The 18,566-nt window shown below is 43.7% G+C and overlaps 1 protein-coding gene across 2 annotated transcripts in view; it reads right to left on the reverse strand.

Annotated features, from left to right (window-relative positions):
- Positions 1 to 603: 603 nt before the first annotated feature.
- The window catches only part of IL1RL2 (interleukin 1 receptor like 2), a 44,591-nt gene continuing 26,628 nt past the window's right edge, over positions 604 to 18,566 (reverse strand). For both annotated transcript variants that reach the window (XM_058534387.1, XM_058534386.1), the window contains 5 exons: positions 16,222 to 16,351; positions 15,128 to 15,264; positions 11,843 to 11,986; positions 4,913 to 5,074; positions 604 to 2,961 (listed from right to left, as the gene is read on the reverse strand). In XM_058534387.1, coding sequence (XP_058390370.1) covers positions 2,543 to 2,961; positions 4,913 to 5,074; positions 11,843 to 11,986; positions 15,128 to 15,264; positions 16,222 to 16,351 — 992 coding nt within the window. In that variant the 3' untranslated portion in view covers positions 604 to 2,542. The remainder of the gene's footprint in view (positions 2,962 to 4,912; positions 5,075 to 11,842; positions 11,987 to 15,127; positions 15,265 to 16,221; positions 16,352 to 18,566) is intronic.

The raw sequence follows: 18,566 nt of genomic DNA on the forward strand, positions 1-18,566 counted from the left end.
TGGACACACTAGGAAGAGATTTCCCAAGAGTAGAGACCCTCAGAGACCTGTAAGGCATGTGTGGCAGGCCAGTTAGGGAGCTCCGGGCTGGATGACTGTTCAAATACCACTGGAATTCCGAGTCTGTGTTACTTCCCAAATAGGGGTTAGGAGGACCCAAAACAACCCACTTACCCGGGGTGTTTATCACTGGAGCTCTGTGTAGACTCCTGTAGAATTCTGAGACCACAGCTTATAAATCCAGAAACAGAAGACCCTCTACGGCAGGGGTCCTCATCCCAGGGCCTATGGACCTGCTATAAAGTCCCATTGATGAACTTGAAAAATTCTGTCAACCTTTTGAAATTGTAGCCAAAATTTGGTGCAGATATACGTTTTTTCTAGAGAGATATCCGTAGCTTTCCTCAAATTATCAAAGGGGAGCACTGTTTAAAAGGGCAGGGCTTACTGCTGTAGGACAAGTCTTATCCATCTTTGAAAACATGTGGCTATGTTTTCTAAATCCCAGATCAGAGCACGTGGTCTGATAATAGAAGAGTATAGTCAAACCTGGAAACACAGACACAGTGTCCAAATATGAGAAATGCCAGAACCCTTGAGACAAGAATCTATTATATAGGACATAAAACACATTTTAATAACAAAGAAATTACAATTTGTTGATATAATTCATTAATATTATTGCATTAATAATACATGTTTACGTACTTTTAAACAAAAAGAAACATAAGACACATATGGGAGGGAAGAAAGCTTTTTGACTTAAAAAAAAATCCAATTAATTCACCAACAGTGCTGGCCTCCCATAAGTCATTCGCAGAAAATACCTTTGCTTCTGCTGGGCTGGCTTTCTTTTTTCTGACAGCCTCAACTGGTGTCCCGTGGATGAAGTCATTCATTTACAAGTGGCTACTCGCTGGAGAAGACTCTCAAGTTTTCTAAAATTCACAAGTGTGCTGAGGGCCCCTTGGAGAAGACACAGCCCAGGGTCTCGCCCTCTCTCCCGACACTGGGGCTGCTCTGTCTCCCTTCACTCTCTGGAGAGAAGCTGGGAAGGAAGGGGGAGGCCGGGGGTATATTCCCAAATCAGAATGGGGGGATTCCCCAAATCCTCACCAAGCCACAAGCCAGGGACCACCCACTCACTGTAGTCCAGATTTTACTGCCCAAGGGTCAGTCAAATGGCCAGAGACAGTGTCACCTGCTCTCAGGAGGCTATCTGCTGTGTCCACGTCCCATGAGCCAGGCACTGTAACACGAGGTCCACAAAAGACAGAGTGAAGGGCAGAGTGTCATTCGGATGTCCTAGAGCCACTGAGCCTTCTCCAGCGTCACAGACGATCTCCAGGTCCTAACCCAGAGAAGAAAAGACCAGGGGAGGACGAGGGGGATGGAGTGAGGAGCACATTCGGTAGCCATCATTTGCCTCTTGAGTATACCATGAGAAATAGCTTATTTTACTTAAACTGGCCAGTCCTCCATGAGGAATTATGATTCCCATGTTGGAGAGAGAAACCAAGACGCAAAGAAATTACAAACATCTGATTAGAAGGACCTTAATGAGCTTATCACTTCTGGTGGTCGTCCCTTGCCCCCATAATAAAATAGAGTATCTGGCCTCCCCTCACTGTGACCATAGCAGCCCACTTCTTAAGGCTCAGTATCATCAAACACAAAATGAGAGGGTTGGACTCTATCTAAGCTCCTCGAGGTAGAGTCTTTCAAAGTAGTGATGAGAGTTTACAGCTAATTTTTAGTATCAGAAATCTTTGTGACTTGTTAAGTCAGAAACTGACCAGTGATGAGAGCACACTGGCTAGCTGAAAATTACTTCATTTTACTTGGACTAGAATTACATCACCTCGGTGTAGTAACTGCCATCTCTTATATGTAGCTCAGAATTCTGGCTGACACAGGCTAGCTGGTATATAAGTGAATTATTACTTATTTTGATTTGACAGATAAAAGTTTTTCAAAGCATGGCACCCACTGGGAGGGTGATTGAAGGGCAATCCGGTGGCACCAGAGGTGGTCCCCACTGGTCTAGGTGATCTCTAAGTCACTTCCACTATCGATGCACTAAGACTGTGGTCACAGCTATTTATTTGCACGAGAGAGGCGAGAGGGGTTCAGAGAGACAGCAAATATTCCCTGAGGAACAGGGCCCTGTGGACACTGGTCAGGCATGAAAAAAGTGTCATTATCCTTGCCAGCCCTCCCCAAGCCCATGACTGCCGAGGGTCCCATCTCCAGCCCCAGGGGTGCCACACCATGTGCCAAACTTGAGCTGTACAACCTCCGTGACCCATTCCCCAGGGGCCCAAATGCTAAATCTACTCCATGAGTGTTCAGTGAGTGTTCACGAGTGTTCAGAGGGCCTTCTGCGGAGGTGATGTCTTTCTCTAAAGAAGCAGTTCTGATCAAAACAAGCAAACCAACACAGGCCCTCTCGCAGGTACACAACGGCAAGCTTCACGCAGACATCCCAAATGGAATGCATCCTTGTCCAACTGTGAGCCACCCTGTGATGACAAACTCTCCATCATGGTGTGATGAACCCCACATGGGCCTCCCACTTGCCAGCCGTGAGGTCACAGGGCGTGTGCTTCAGCAGCTGGACAGAAGAAGATGGTGGATACCTTTTGGGTGGCATGTGGTATCTCACTTTTTTCCAGAACTTGGTCTTTGCACACTGCGACTGCTCTGTGAAGTCCCCACTCCACTGGATGGCGCCATGCTTCTGTTTGATGTACTGAATTGACTCTGGCATGGCTGTATAGTCCTTGACTTTCTCCAGTTCAATTAGAATGACCTTCATCCCGTCCTGGATGAGAGCATTGTAGACTGCGATTTGTTCCTCCGACATGTTCTTTAATAGGTCAAGGCTCAGCGATTCGGGAACTATGATGATGATCAGTCTCCTGCACAGCTTAATGTTTTCATCGATGACATTGGCCACAGCTGGAAATAAAGAGAGAAGATGCAGAATATCTCATGATTAACACAGCCTGGATCTTCATGCTATTGAGAATATTAGAAATGGATGCTCAGAAGAAAAAGGGGACTTTAAAATAAACATGCTTAGTCAGGAAAGGATTAAACAAAAGTTTTTAACGTTTAGCATCTCTGTGAAACCTTCCTGACTTTCCCTGAAAAACTGGTCCTTTGTGCTCATGAATCATATTTTTCGGTAGTTAGTTGTTGGTGTGTCACTCTCCTCAGCCCACAGGCTCCACCCATAGATGGTGACCTGCTCAGAACAAGGTTCTTATCATGCTTAACTTAGTATCCCACACTTAACTGAAGGTCTGGTATATTTTCGATGATGAACACATTTTTAAAAAATAAATAGATTTTAAAAGTATAGGAAAAATGTAGTTAGCTCAAGTGTTGTATTAATCTTTATTTGTGTTTTATAGCTATTTAAATGACCGGGATTTATAGGACTAACTTGAAATCAAATAACAAATCCTCCTTGGGGAGGGGATAGGGCAGTTCTTGAAATATCCAGCTATAGATAAAAGTTGGTCTTTTTTAGAAATAAAGACCAAGTTTTATACCCTCCTTATTCGCAGAGTATAAAAATAAACTGCAGCCACCCCAAGAACAGGTTCCTCTCTTTGGTTTATTTTTATATTTCTAGTGCCCAGAACATTTCCTAGCACATGGCAGGTGCTCAATAAATATCTGCTGAATTAGAGAATGAATCAATATTGATATGCTTATGAATACGGGCTCTTCCGCATGTTTGTGGCAAGCACTGATCAAATTTCCATTTCCTCCTGGAGGATGATTTCATGACTTGAAAGGTGTGGGCCAAGGCAGAGTTGTGGTCTCGCCATGGATATGAGCAGCCTACAGATCCAAAGTACTTAGAAACTTCTTTAAATGACTCAGAATAGGCCACTGCCAAATGCTAGTAATCTTAGTTTCCTGGTGACTAGAAAAGGATGTTTATTTCAAATTTCAGCCATTTGCAGTATATATATAAGCTCCATACTGGTCCCTGTTCAGGTTTTATCTCATCTAATTCTCTTAGCTGAGGCAAGGAAGCATTCTCATCCCCATCTGACAGATGAGACAACTGAGGTTCAGAGATGTTAACTGCATTGCCCAGAGCCACACTACTCTTAAATGGGAGTAGTAAATAAACAACTTCTATTTAATTCAGGTAGGGGAGCATGGAGGAAAGGGGTTTGAGGTTTATAAAATTAGCTTTAAACATGAGCTGATTTACATATCCAAACTGACTGAAAATATTTGGCAGTTAGACTCAAGGACATGAGGGCAAATGACCGCTTGTCTCCTTTCAGTCTCTCGGCCGAGGCTGTGGCACGGCACCCTGTTCACGTGAATGGGTTAACCACGTCCTTCCTCCAAAGTGAGACTCACATTGTTTCACCCAGGAGTCCCAGTTATCCCTTTGCAGGAAGGAGCCTAATGAGAGAAGACATCTGGGTCCTAACCTCCTGGGCTGGGGGGCTGACCGGGCCAGGAGGCTGTGGTAAAGACTCCTGTGGTTTGGTGGGAAGGAAGTGGAGTCCCCACCATCTGTCAAGTGAAGGAAGGATCTAACCGACAGCACGGTGATTACAGCTAATGATACTGTCTCCTAAACTCGAATGTTGCTAAGAGAGTGGATCTCGAATGTTCTCACCACAAAAAGAAGCAGTAACTACGTTGAGGGGATGAAGGTGGCCGCTAATACTATGATGGTAATCACTTAACAATTTATATGTATCAAACCAACACATTGTACACTTTAAACTTACACAACCTTGTGTGTCAACTATATCTCAGTAAAGCTGGAAAAAAACTGTACAATAAATAAATAAATAAATAAAGCGAAGGAAAGAAGAGGTTCCTTTCTTTTTTATTCATTTGTTATTTTTATACCTCACTTAAAACATACCTTGTCCAGGAAATTCGTCCCTGCCAAATATAAACAACCTATATCCACACTGCCTCTCCAGCACCTCGGGCAGGATCTTCAACACCAGCGTGTCCACGTCATGGCTCGGCCTTGCTCCTTGAGGCTTGGGGTATAAGACATAGGCGTCATACAGCTTCCCGTCTGAAAAGGAAATGGGATGGCTTGTGAATGATTCCTACCCAACACTCTTATGTTAACAAAGTGAAAACCTGAGTTGCTACCATGATGTCCTTTTTGCTTGGGTTCAAGGACTTCAGAGAGCCCAGTCGGCCGACTCGGTGCCAAGCACCGACACGCTACGCGTCTCATGTTCTTCATACTTACAATAATTCACTCCACTCTCTTCCTGCTTGCATGGTTTCTCAGAAGTTGGATGTAACTCTTATCTTTGTTTCTGTATAGATAAGGTGGGTTTTTTTCTCTGGTTTCTTTCAGGACTTTTTTCTTTACCTTTGATTTTCTGTGGGTGTAATATTTTTGGTATTTATCCTGCTGGTTGTTCCCTGAGCTTCCTGGATCTGTGGTTTGGTGTTTGACATTAATCTGGGGAAATTCTCATTCATTAGTGTTTCAAATATTTCTGTTCCTTTCTTTCTTTCTTCTCCTTCTGGTATTCCCATCACACGCTATGTGACACATTTTGTAGCTGTCCCACAGACCTTGGATGTTTTGTTCTGTTGTGGTTTTTTGTTTTTTTTTTTTAAGTCTTTATTCTCTTTGCTTTTCATTTTGGGACTTTCCACCGAGATATCCTTAGGCTCGGAGAATCTTTCCTCAGCCATGTCCAGTCTACTAATAAGCACACAAGAAGCATTCCTCATTTCTGTTACTGTGTTATTGTTTTTTTTATTTCTAGCATTTGTTTTTGATTCTTTCTTAGGATCTCCATCTCTCTGCTTACATTGCCCATCTGTTCTTGCCTGCTCCCTATGGTATCCATTAGAGCCCTTGGCATATTAATCATAGTTGTTTTAAATTCCCAGTCTGATAATTCCAAATTCCCTGCCACGGCTGGTTCTGATGTTTGCTCTGCCTCTTCAAATTGTGTTTTTTGCCTTTTAATATGCCTTGTAATTAGTTCTTGACAGCCAGACATGAGGTACCAGGTAAAACGAGCTGCTGTGAACAGGCGTTTAGTGATGCTGTGGCACGGGGAGGGGAAATTCTGCAAGCCCTGTGAGTAGGTCTCACATGGTGAACTTCACAAGTGCTTCTCAGTTTTTTCTATCCCCTTGAGGATGGCTCGAGTGGGCTATTGGGTATTTGCCTTCCCCCAGGTCAGTTAGACTCTGATAAAACCTTGGTGGGTGAGGCTCTCATTCACTAGTTTCTCCTGAGGGCAGGCCTGGTTAAGAAGAACAGAGTGTTCTTCCATATTTCAAAATGGTTCTTTTCTCCCCTCCCCCTGCCAGAAGCACAAAGGGATTTTTCTCCAATATTTACTGTCAGAACCTGATGAGGTTCCTGGTGGTAAAACTCACAGAAGTGTGGGGGCCCCCGTGACTGGGTTCCCCTGGAGTTTTAAGTCTCAGACTTGTCCACATTGAGCCTCCAGCAATTTGTCAATAACGGTTCAGATTTTCCTACCCCACAGGCTCTCATTCCCACAAATCGGCCCTGAGGGAGGGGTTCCCACCCCCATCGGTGGCACTGAGAAGTCGAATACAGCAGCATGCATCATCACCAGCATGAGCACGCGCTCATGGAACAACCACGAGTGACAGTCCCAGTGCTCACCAGCGTACAGACGAACAAGACACAGACCTAACTGTGCAGACCGGTCAGAGACTGAGAAATAAAAACAACATGAGGCCCTAAAAGATTATAAATGGCTGAATGAACAGAAGAAACAGAAAGAAAGGAAAATTCCCCATAGTCTGGAGTTCTTGAAAAAAATGCACACAGGATGTGGGACAGCTCCCGGATTTTAAAGGGGGGGAGGGTTTAGGAGAACAATGAGGGGCTGGAAGTGGAGGGAAACAGGCCGTGAAGGGGAAGAGCTTGAGAAGGGCACGACAGGGGATGTTTATGCCCTACTCAGGGGCACAAGAATGAGTAAGGAGCTTTAGCAGGGCTCGGGGGCTTGAGTGGGCTTCTTATGCGAAAATGTGATTCTCCCACTCCGGGCTGTTTGGAAATTCAAAGCCAACCAAGTGGGAACTGGAGAGGAAGCTACCCTTTTCTATTTCCTTTTCCTGGAAGTTTGTGTGATGGACAGACTTGAAGAGATGGGTGGTTCTAAGCCTAATGAAAGAAATCCTGTATTCTTCTAGTTTTTATCTAAATAATAGTCGTCAAAATGTGAACAGAACTTCAGAGTTTCCATGTAGCATTTTCTCGTTTCGTTGATTCTTACATCAACCACTGCCAACCTTCAGGTCTCTGCTCGCCATTCCCGGCCATCCTGTGGAAGATGGTAACACACACACGTGCTCACATGCATGCACAGTCTTTCTCCGTCTCCCCACACCCATCATAAAAAGAGGCCGTGTGAGGGGGGACTTTGCCCCTGTTACCCTCAGTGCCTGGAGCAGGACCTGGTGCAGAAGGGAGGTCTCCATCAGTTCTTGCCGAATGGAGTTTGATTTTACAGAGGCTCAAAGAGGTTGTCTCTATGTGGGGGACAGAGAAGTTCTAGATCATGAACAGATACAGCTTTTTAATAAATTAGGGTTATAGGGTACTAAAGGGATGAATCATTGTGTCTAGAGGTGGCAAAAACCTAACCCAGCTGAAACTCCATGTGGAATGTCTTAAATGTCATTTGTCTGGACCGCCACTCCGTAAGTGGATATTTTTCTGTTTAAAATTTAATGTCATACATTTAACTTTCTAAAGCCAGAGGACTTTAGAATATATATATATATATATATATATAATGAAAAAAAGACTTCATAAAGTCCTTATGTTTCTAAACTTTTTAGGAAGGAATTAAATTTTCCCACTTAAAAATATGATAATATTTATCCCGTTATGATAAAGGGTTGGTTGGGTTGGTACTCTATTTATCACATGATGGAACCTCCCCAATAAACACAGTATTTCCTGGTCTCTAAACGACAGTGACCGTCCAGATTTATTGCCACCTCTGCCCCAGGCCCTGCGACTAGTGTCTCTCTTTTCTTACTCTGTTTCCCTTTTTTCCCACTGCCTCTGATTTTAAAAAAAGAAAAAACATTTTTGCTAAGTGAATTCTCTCTTTTGATAGAGTTTCACGTCCCCTGTTTTTCAGCGAGGCATCTAAGGATACAGGTACTCCTGGCTGTGCAGTGTGCCAACTCAGAGACAGAAGAGATTTGGGTAGCGAGAGAGAGAATCTCACACCTTTTAAAAACTCAAAATATAAAAATGCTACCAATTGTTTGGTCTTTTTTTTTTCTTTCTGACTAAGCTTTTGGGTAGAAATATGACTTGTTGCTGACTTATTCTCAAAATGCATGGATTCTCGTCTCTTTCAAATGACCAGTTCGTAATTTACCGACCAATAGAGCAGAACGTCAAGCTGTAGCCATTTTGCTTTTCCCTTCAGCCGCTGGTTTGAAGGGTCCTTTCGGGCAACTGCACGCCAGTACCTCATGGTTTTGCCACTCACAGTCTGCTGTGAGGGTCACATTTGTATCCTCAGGTTGTGAGTAGCGAGGCTGAGACCAATGAGGCTGCAGCCTGGATTCAAACCCAAGTCCCCCGCTCCCTCTGGTGTGGCTGAGACAGAACTGGGAGCAGGACACTTCACAAAGCTTATCCCTGATTAGTCCTGTGCATCTGTGTCAGATTCTATTTTCCAAAAATAGCCACAGCAATATTTCCTGTCCCACATGGTCTTCCAGAACTTTGCCACACCCCCACAAAGAGGTAGACTCCATCTCCACTCCCTTAAATTTGGATAGGACTCCATAGCTGCCTTGACAATTAGAACGTGGTGGAATTAATACTAGAAATTCAGGATCTGAGTCATAAAATAAAATGCTGCTTTTACCTGGCTCTGTTGCTCTTGAAACACTAGCCCTTGGAAGCCAAGCCAGTCACTATGCTGTGAGGAAGCCCAAAGTAGCCCACTCAGAGAGGCAGCCTGGAGAGGGCCCTGTGGAGACGAGCGGAGGCCAGCAGCCGACAGCCAACATCAACCGCCAGCCCCCAGCGGAGGCCCACACTGGAGCTGAGACAGTGCCCACTGTGCCCGTCCACATTCCCGACTCACGGAATCCACAAGCAAAATAAATGGTTGTTTTATGTCATGAAGTTCTGAAGTAATTTGTTTCCCAGCCATCCAACAGCAATTACAGAAACAACAGGGAATAGCAACAAATAGCGATGAGTTGGACACCCCTTCCCTGTCTATTTCATCAAGAAAATTGCAAAAATGTAGACTGACTAGTGAGTTTTCTGAGGAAACTGGGCCCTACTGTAGGACTCGCACAGCTCACCTCCACGTAACAGTGAGGTGCCAGTTGATCCAGGCTATGACCAAGCTTTTCTCATTTGCTAAGGAGATTCAACCCTACTTCTGACCTTAAAGCATCTGCATGTGCCCTTATTGGCTGTTGGCAAAAATACAAAAATTTATTTGCATTTATTTATGAAAAAGTGCCTAAAGATTTTTCTAAATTCCCTACTTTCCTTCAATATAATATTGCTAAATTTCAAACCTGATCAAACTGGACCAGTGGAAATATTAGACTCAATTAGGCCTTCGTGTCAGTGCTTTCACCGAATTGCATGAGGTTTGGTGTTTTAGCCCTAATATGCATAGAACACAATAGAAGAAAAGTCACATCAAATCTGTTACATTTACCATGGGAATGTTGTTGCAGACAAGGTTCATTGCATCACACCCTTTAAAAATGAGGACTCCCTACAAAAAATTTTCCTGAGAAAGTTGTCCCAGAAAAGCCATGTGCTCTCATGAACAATTTGAAAAGCTTTTGTGAAAAGCATGCAATGAATCTTGTAATTGCTTTTGCTCTTGCTTCTAAAGTGAGCTCACCTTTAAAAATTGTCCAAGATTTGTCATTCACTCTACCTCGGCTATGTTTTACCTTTCTACGCCTTGTTCACTGTACCCGTTTTGTTTTTGTTTTAGTCGTTCTGCTCTGCATATACATTCTCCACAAACCTATTTGGAATAAAGTGAGGCATATACACATATCTCTAGTAGATTCGTAAACTGATCCTTATGTTTTGTACACACATGCACACTTGGCAGGAGAATTTTTAAATTAACTCCTATGACTTAATAGAGAATATACAGAACTCATGGACTTTAGCCAGACCTGTCGATGACTCTTAATAAAACTGAGTTATACACGTCTAATTATTAGTCATGTTATATAGCTTGACTAATCTAGTTGGAGTAAACAGCTTATCATAAGGACACCATGTCTGTCTCCTCCCCATTTGTCTTTGCAGCCCATCACTCCACGTGTTCCCAGATAACTCAGAAGATATCCTCAAAGGGCACAGGGCTGGAAAGAGCACGTGGGACTCATCTCCAGCTCATTGTTAAAGCCAACACTCAAAGGGGAATAGTTCTCATAGATTGAGCTGTAGAGAATTTAATCACGAAGTGCACACGTACTTTTCTGAATTTAAAAAAAAAAAAGCTCTGATCTCCCAATCCTCAGCCCACTGGTTACGAATTGGGCTGCAGCCCAGTCTCAGCAGAGGGCGGGGCTCCTGAGTCTCTCATCTGCTCAGCTCCCCCTGCTCAGGGTGAGTCACTGTGCCTTTTTTCTCTTCCTGCTAAACTTGACCTCACTGTCAGGCAGCTTCCCCACACACCCAGCACTCAAACTCCCCGGAGCCGCCGTGAGTCAGGGAGTGAGAAACCCACGGCCAGAGTTCCGGGACACCACCCAAGTCATGCAGACCCCCGTCAGTCAGCCGAGCCACTCACACCCGTGTGTCAGAAAAGACAAGTGGTGGTGAATGAAGTCTCTTCTAGAACAGACGCAGGCAGGAGCACAGTCACAGGGGGGCTTATGTGGAGCAGCCTCTGTAGGGACCACAGCCCAAAACAGAAACACCACATCTGATCTGACTGTCTGCAGCACTAAAGGAGCTTCGGGTTGCATTGCACACGCAAAGCCAGATTCCCACGACTGAATTTTGTCATCAAAAAAGACTTCATTGCTTTCTGCGTTGCTCAAGCGTTGTCAATTTGGAATTCTGAACTTTAACTTAGAATAAAGTCCAAGTTAGGACATCTATGGTCGATCAAACACGTGGACGACAATATGTACTGTGGTTGTTTTATGTGCAAAGCAGGCCCTTGTAATAAAGTCCTTCTCTGGAATGGGGACTCATGAAACGTGCTCAAACACCCACCTCCCCGCGACTTGGCTCTGCTTAACCCTGCGAGTCTCTGGGCTTGAAAGGCACACATTGGTGTGTGTCCACGCATGTGAGCTGCAGAGACGCCTCTTGGCCTTGTATTTATTTTTCCATCCAACTAGGGGACTTTAAAGTAGATTTATTATTTTTTCAAGGCCTTACTAGATCATATCATTCTGAGACAAAAAGAAAACAGTACAAAGAGTTAAACCACAGTCGTGGGAAATGCCTACTCCTGGGAGTTTCAGGATCACGCTGGGGCGTTTCTGTGCTGAACAGTGCTGGCAGGACACGGGCTCCACAGACCAACGGAAACCCCGGGCACAGCAGCAGGGGCAGCTTGCTTTGACCTTCAGACGACAAAGGAGCCCCTTGTGCCCCCAGTCCCTGCTCAGTGCTTTCCTGGACTTCAACTCAGTTGCTCTCACAGCACTCTGTGAAGCAGGCTCTGATCATTTTCCCCTCCTTCCGTCCTTCCGTCCTTCCCTCCTTCCTTCTATGATAAAGTAGATTTACAATGGTTGTACAGGTGAGTGGATACCAATTGTGAGACACTTTTCAGTGGTTACCCACACTTACCTTCTATGCTCCCAGTAGAATGGAAGGCGCTTCGATACCAAAGTACAATGTCGATCTTAAAAATGCTGTAGATGCACACAGCAGACACTGCTGCACCTGTCAAGGCGAGAAGCCCTCCTATCAAGTAAGCTCGAAAATCTGGAACTACAAATGAAGCAAAAGAAAAATAATAAAATAATAATAATAATAATAATAATACAAAGAGTCAATTATACACTTGACTTATACAGATCACATTACAAATGCCAAATGGAACTGTATTAGATATCAGTGAGGATATTGCTTAAATATTTCTTTACAGATAAATAATAGGTATGGGAGTAGACTAATCTGGTCTGGACCATGAATTTTAGGAAACAAAGTGCTCTTGGGAACCTGGGGAGGGTAATTCTGCAGAACCCTAGCGCCCAAAGGTAGAGGCAGCGTGGCTCCAATTGCATGAGGAGTGCTGTCAAAACCCTCATGGCCAGTCCTACTTAGCCAACACTAGCCTCTCCAGAGGTGGAGCCCGAGCACATTTACTGGGAAAGTTCCCCGGGTGGTTCTGTTGCACATTCTTGATTGTAATACTGTTATAACTGCTTTCCCAGTTACTCGAAATTGAGCAGCAGGACGCAAGTCATAAATAAAGAGCCATCAGTTGCCTCCCCTGGAAGCCATCTCTGCTGGCTCTACAAGACTGGCCAAGAGTCAGACTCCCCCTCATCCTCTCTCTGCCAACAGAGTCAGGGCTGGGTGCCTGTCAGAGACAGTCTCAGAAAGGGCGTTGACACCCTGCTCTGCTTTGTGAGCACATTGCAGAACAATTATGGCAAAAGCAGTGGGCAAGAGATGATCAAGGAGTGGAACCAGTTCCTCTGGAACTCCAAGTCCCCGAAAACATGCTCCTACATATCCGAGAAGAGGAACAGCACTGCTTTCTCCCTCACCACAGCCCAAACCTGCGCTGCCAGAGAAGGAGCCTCTGGGAAGGACAGCATTAGAAAAGGGGAACCCATTCTTAGAACCCACCACACACACCACTTCCTTCATCGGCCCCCTCTGATCCTCCACCCCACTAGAAGGTGTTGGGGGCGCAGGAAGAAGGGGAAATTCTCTTTTCTTTGAATGCCCAGAGTATTTTCATTTTTTAAAATACCTATTGAAGAGCTTATCACAACCTGCCCTAGGCCACATCATGTTGCAAACATTTGGAGGCCAAAGACATGCCTGTGTACTACTGCATGCCTTTAAACACATGGCACAATAAAGGACGATAACTAAAAGCACATTCCATGCTGAAAAAATATCAGTCCAGTGATTAAGTCCCAGCACAGCCAAGTGGATCTGCTCTGCACGCTGGTGCCCAATCTGATCCTGACCACTTGTTTGAACCTCTAGCTTCTAACTATTAGATGGATTCTTCCTTCCCTCTCATTCTCCATGTCCCTTTGCCCTTTCCCGGCTCTTGAAGCAATAATGCCACCACTCCCTTTGGAAGGACCCACGTCTAGTAATCTTTAATGTATACTTCAGGGATCTTGGTATTGTAAACGGTCATGATAGAAGACCACGCCCACGCTGTTTATGAAACTCAAAAAGCCCCTGTAGACAGGAGTAATGGCCTGAAATTCTTGAGTTGATCATTCATTATATTCAGGAGTGTTGATACCCTCTGCTCTATAAATGAGCTAAAAGACGATGAAATTGGAAACAGAAAATCAGTGAATAAGTTCAAAGGGAGTATGAGCTTTGAAATTTGAATAAGTGGAAGACTCACTGATGAGCCACCAGGTGCCATGTTGAAGGTCCTGGTAAAGTTGGTATTCGCCCTTTGGGTCCATATGGCTACCACCATCCTGACACTGAGCTGGTAGCTGAGAACAAGTGATTAAAAGAAATTCACAGAAGAGTACACCCAATCTAAACAACTTTCTGGTGACTCTTCTTCAGACAAACCAAATAAGATTCAGCTCTGGAGGTGTCTTCAACAAAAATAAGGAAGTCAAGTAGAGAAGCTGGCCCCAAGGAAACCAACATGAGGCCCCAAGTAAACCAGCACGAGGCTTGGACGTAAGAGAGTAACGTTCCTAAGAAATTAGGGAAAACGAAACAGTGCACATGTCTAAAAATACACTGAATGTGAGGCGTGAAATAAGTATTGATAGGAACAGAGATGAATTGAGCAAGCACAGGTTTCTCAACTGAGCCCAAGGCTGCTTTCACCTGATGCAACCCAACAGGGTCCCCTGTGGGCCCAGAGTGAGGAGAGGCGGTGCTGCGTCCTCACTCACAGTTTAGGCGGCTGGGACAGAGACACCCGGGCCTCCAGGTCACGGAAATGAGGTCGAGAATGAGCCCACCTCAGGACTGCAAGCGACTGTGGACACACCCCTGATCATCACTATTCAAAGGGGGGTGATGGACACTCATGAGGCCAGGAACTTGGCAGGGCGAAGGCACATTTGCTAGCTCCACACAGCAGCCACCGAACTAATGCTCTATGTTAAGTTATCAAAAAACATTTCCGGTAGGACTTGAGCTAGATGCATGCAAACATGGGTCTGACTGATCCTTAAGGGACACTGGCAAATTCGAGCCCTCTCTCATGCACGCAGCTAGACAAAAAAAAAAAAGTTGATATTAATAGCATTAAAAAAAGAAGCTGTCTTGGTAAACCACAGGTCAACATCTTACAAAGTACTTCATCCACTTCCCCTGATATGTTAAGAATTTTAAAGTTGTTCTCCAGATTATGATTTCATCCTTCACTATCTATCCTCTGGCTCGACCACCTCCACCGGGTAATGCACACTCTCTGTACAGTGTTAAGAGTGTGATTTGTGTACACACATGGAGGTTGAAGCCCTCCTGCTCAAATATCAGAATTCCGCCTCTATAGATAATTTTACAAAGTCACATGACAAAAATATACATAAGCACTTTATCTTCATATCAAATTATTTCAAATAAACAATCTAAAAGCTGAAAATCACAAGCACTCGGTTATAAAAGTTCAACAATCAGGTTTGACAAAAGAAAACTTCTGTTTTCTAGAATTTCAATGCATAAAATCTCAAAGTATATTAATATGGCACTTTCAAAGTATACTGCAAAAAAGTCACAGCCTTACCCCAAGAACACTGTCAGATATTTCATCAGTTCCCTAGACCTCATATTGAGAGTCTCTATTTAATACCACTCTGTTGCCTCACAGCGAGTATTTAATATCACTCCTCTTTCAAATGTGTTTCCTTGCCATCATTTTGAACACTCTGAGCAGTATACAACCCACTGGAACATTACCTGGGAGTTTTAACGTGAAGTATGCAGCAGACACTCCAGCATGGCACGTGAAAGGATGGCCATAATCTTCCATTTTCACTTCTAAGAAGGTTATGTTCACTGTGTAAAAATTATGGTCCTGAAAAGAAATGTGGGATCTATAAAAGAAAAGAGCCAGTCATTAATACACGTGTCCTATTTTACCCAACATAAAGTCATGCGCTGTGTAACGACGTTTCTGTCAATGACACACCACATATCCGACAGAGGTCCCATAAGATTAGTATCATATAGCCTAGGCGTGTGGTAGGCTATGTCATCTAGGTTTGTGTAAAGACACTCTACGATGTCCACACGACAAATTGCCTAACGATGCCTTTCTCAGAATGTATCCCGGTCGTTAAGGGACACACGACTGTATTTTAGCTTTCATCTAGAGAATAAAGTTCTTTCCTCAAGAGCACCTCAGGCCATCGTTTTAACCCTAAGAACACTTCACTGAGTGGCTCAGTGAAGTGTGTGGATTGAGTAATTCCAAATTTGCGTTTTCTTCTGGACAGTGATGAGGGTGTGGTTCTATTAATTACAGACATCATCCCTACCTCAAGGGTCTTCCCCTATTTCTCTCCACTTATCCTAACTTACTACCCTGTGAGGCCCAACACAAGTTCTCCTGCCTCTGACTTCATTAGTCTTGTTTGACATCACTCAGTTAGCTAATGATCATGCACTGTCTCCCCCAAGAGTCCCGTGCTGCTGCCCACTTTGCTGTTTAAGCGTTGAAGGCCTGTGGCTCATAATACACCTAAATAGGAATGAGACTGGTTTTACATAGTAGCTGAGAAAAGTTGATCTTGTTGCTTGAAGGTCATACTTCATGTTCTGTCTCATCTCTCTAACTAGGACGTCGTGGGATTGACAACATGAGCATCTCAGACCTCTTTGAACCAGATGCTTGACCACACACAGCCCTGAGAAGATCTTTGAAAGACAAGCCAAAAGGATTGATGAGGAGGCGGTGAGAACCATCTAAAAAAAGCTGTACTCATACCAAAAAATTTAAATGGAGAAATCCGTGCTAGCTGTTAGGGAAGCCACAAAAACAAACCACCTACTCGATTCCTTCTTGGATTCGTTTGGAATCACTGTAGTAAATGTCCACCAAAGTGTCATTGACTCTCCAACACCGTAGATTTGTATTCTCCCTCGTGTCTGTTATGTTGCAGTCTACAATAAGGGTGGAGCCTATAAAAATCAAATTTATCAATATTAAATGAAAATTCTACAAAAAACAAGCTGGTCAACAAATGCATCTTGCTTTTGAGCCTTGATATCTTTTGATTACCAGAAATACCCCTCTGAGGTCAAGGTTCATCAACTTTATTCTCTCCTGGGACAGAGATCGCCGGGATAAGTGAGCTTCCAGGATGTCTGTTGTAAGGAGACATGCATCTGCTGCCAAACACCAGCAGCTTCTGACCAGCGTCCTCCACAAGACCAGGGCCACAGGTACACTTCTACTCTTAGGAACCTTAGCAAAGAACTTGACAAAGCACTTCACACACATTTTCTCCTTCAGAGTTTATATCTTCAAAACAACCCTACAAGGCAGAAGTGGGGAGGTGCTATTCTCCCCATCTTACAGGTGGGAACACTGAAGGTTAGATAGATGGAGTGACTTGCCCAACGTCCCACATAAGAGGAAGAAATGAGACGTAAACTCAGGTTTTCAAATTCCAAATCCAGTGATATTTCTACTTCACCAACTGTGACACCTACCCTTTCCCCGCTTTCCCTTATCCTGCCTCCACACATGCACAAATTATATTTAATAAATTTATATTTTCACTTTATTTTGCCCCAGGAGCCTAATAGATTCCATCTATTTACTACATTAAAAAAATTACCGTACTTCTAAACTGTCTACTTCAAGTTTCTTTGTTCTAGGTGGTATTAAGTTTTTTAAAAAGATTTTTGTGAAATATAACACACGTATAGTAAAAACTATAAAATATAAATGTAAGTTTCTGATATACTGTAAAGCAAATATTCACACCACCAAGAAAACAGTGTATTGCCAGAACCCCAAAAGCCCCCGTGTGCCCCTTCCCTACTTTATATTTTATCACTCTGACCTCTACTCCTTCTGTTTGTAACGCTCATCCATGCTGTCGCACGTGGCTATATTCCATTCAGACAAGAGAATACACTATTATTTATTTACTTTCTCTGCTGTTGCTATATATGGGCTTATGTTGTTTCCAGTATTTGCCAGGTGCCTAGGGCTGCTATGAACTCTCTCTGCACGGCTTCTGGGGCACACGTGTGCACATTTCACGTATACATACCCGTGTACATGTTGGGTATACATATCTATCTACCAGTCAAATTGGTAGATCATAGATTGGCATCTCTTCTAAAGGTGAAGATATGCATAAACTGTTTGCTAAAGTGGTTGTACCCATTTACACTCCCCTCAGCAGTGTACGACAGTTCCTGTTCCTTGATGTGCTCCACAAGACGTGGTATTGTCAGTCTATTTTATTTTAGCCATCTTGATGTGTGTGTCCTGGTATCACATTGTGAATTGAATTTGCATTTCCCTAGACGGCACCTGGCCAAACACCTTTTTATACTTTTATTGGCCACAGAGACATCCTCTGTTGTAAACTGTCTGTCCAAGTGGTGCGTCTTTCCTTCTACTAGATTGTCTTTTCCTTATGACTTTGGAGGAGTTCTTCACAGATTCCGGATATGTGGCCTTTGTCCACTTACTGCCAGTATCTCCTTCCAGTCTGTGGCTCGTCTTTTCATTCTTTTAATGTCTTTCAATAATCAGAAATTCTTATTTTTGATCTAGTCCTACTTATCAATTTTTCCTTCAAGACTATTAACTTTCATGTCCTTATTTTTTTGCAGCTTTACTTACCCCAATCGTAAAGATGTTTTTCTAGAAATTTATTGTTTTGTTATATTTAGGTCTACAATGCACTCAAAATTATTTTTTACAAACGGTATGAGAAACGGGTCAAGTTGCCTTTTATTCTATATTACATCCAGTTGTCCAGTACCGTTTATTGCTAAGATGGCACTTTCCCTACTTCTCTGTAGTGTCAACTTTGTCAAAATCAAGTGCCTCACATGTGTGGATCTGTTTCTGGGCCTTCAATTCTGTTCCACTGTCTATCCCTGTATCAGGACTAGACTGTCTAAATTACTGTAGCTTTTTAATAAATGTTGAAATCTGGTAGCACAAGTCCTCCCATATACTTCTTCATTAAAAGTGTCTGGACTGGAGCTGGCCCCGTGGCGTAGCGGTTAAGTCCTCGCGCTCCACTGCTGGCGGCCAAGGTTCGGATCCCAGGCGCGCACCAATGCACTGCTTGTCAGGCCATGCTGTGGAGGCATCCCATATAAAGTGGAGGAAGATGGGCATGGGTGTTAGCTCAGGGCCAGTCTT

This window comes from Diceros bicornis, chromosome 40, assembly GCF_020826845.1.
Source record: "Diceros bicornis minor isolate mBicDic1 chromosome 40, mDicBic1.mat.cur, whole genome shotgun sequence".
Classification (NCBI taxonomy): domain Eukaryota; kingdom Metazoa; phylum Chordata; class Mammalia; order Perissodactyla; family Rhinocerotidae; genus Diceros; species Diceros bicornis.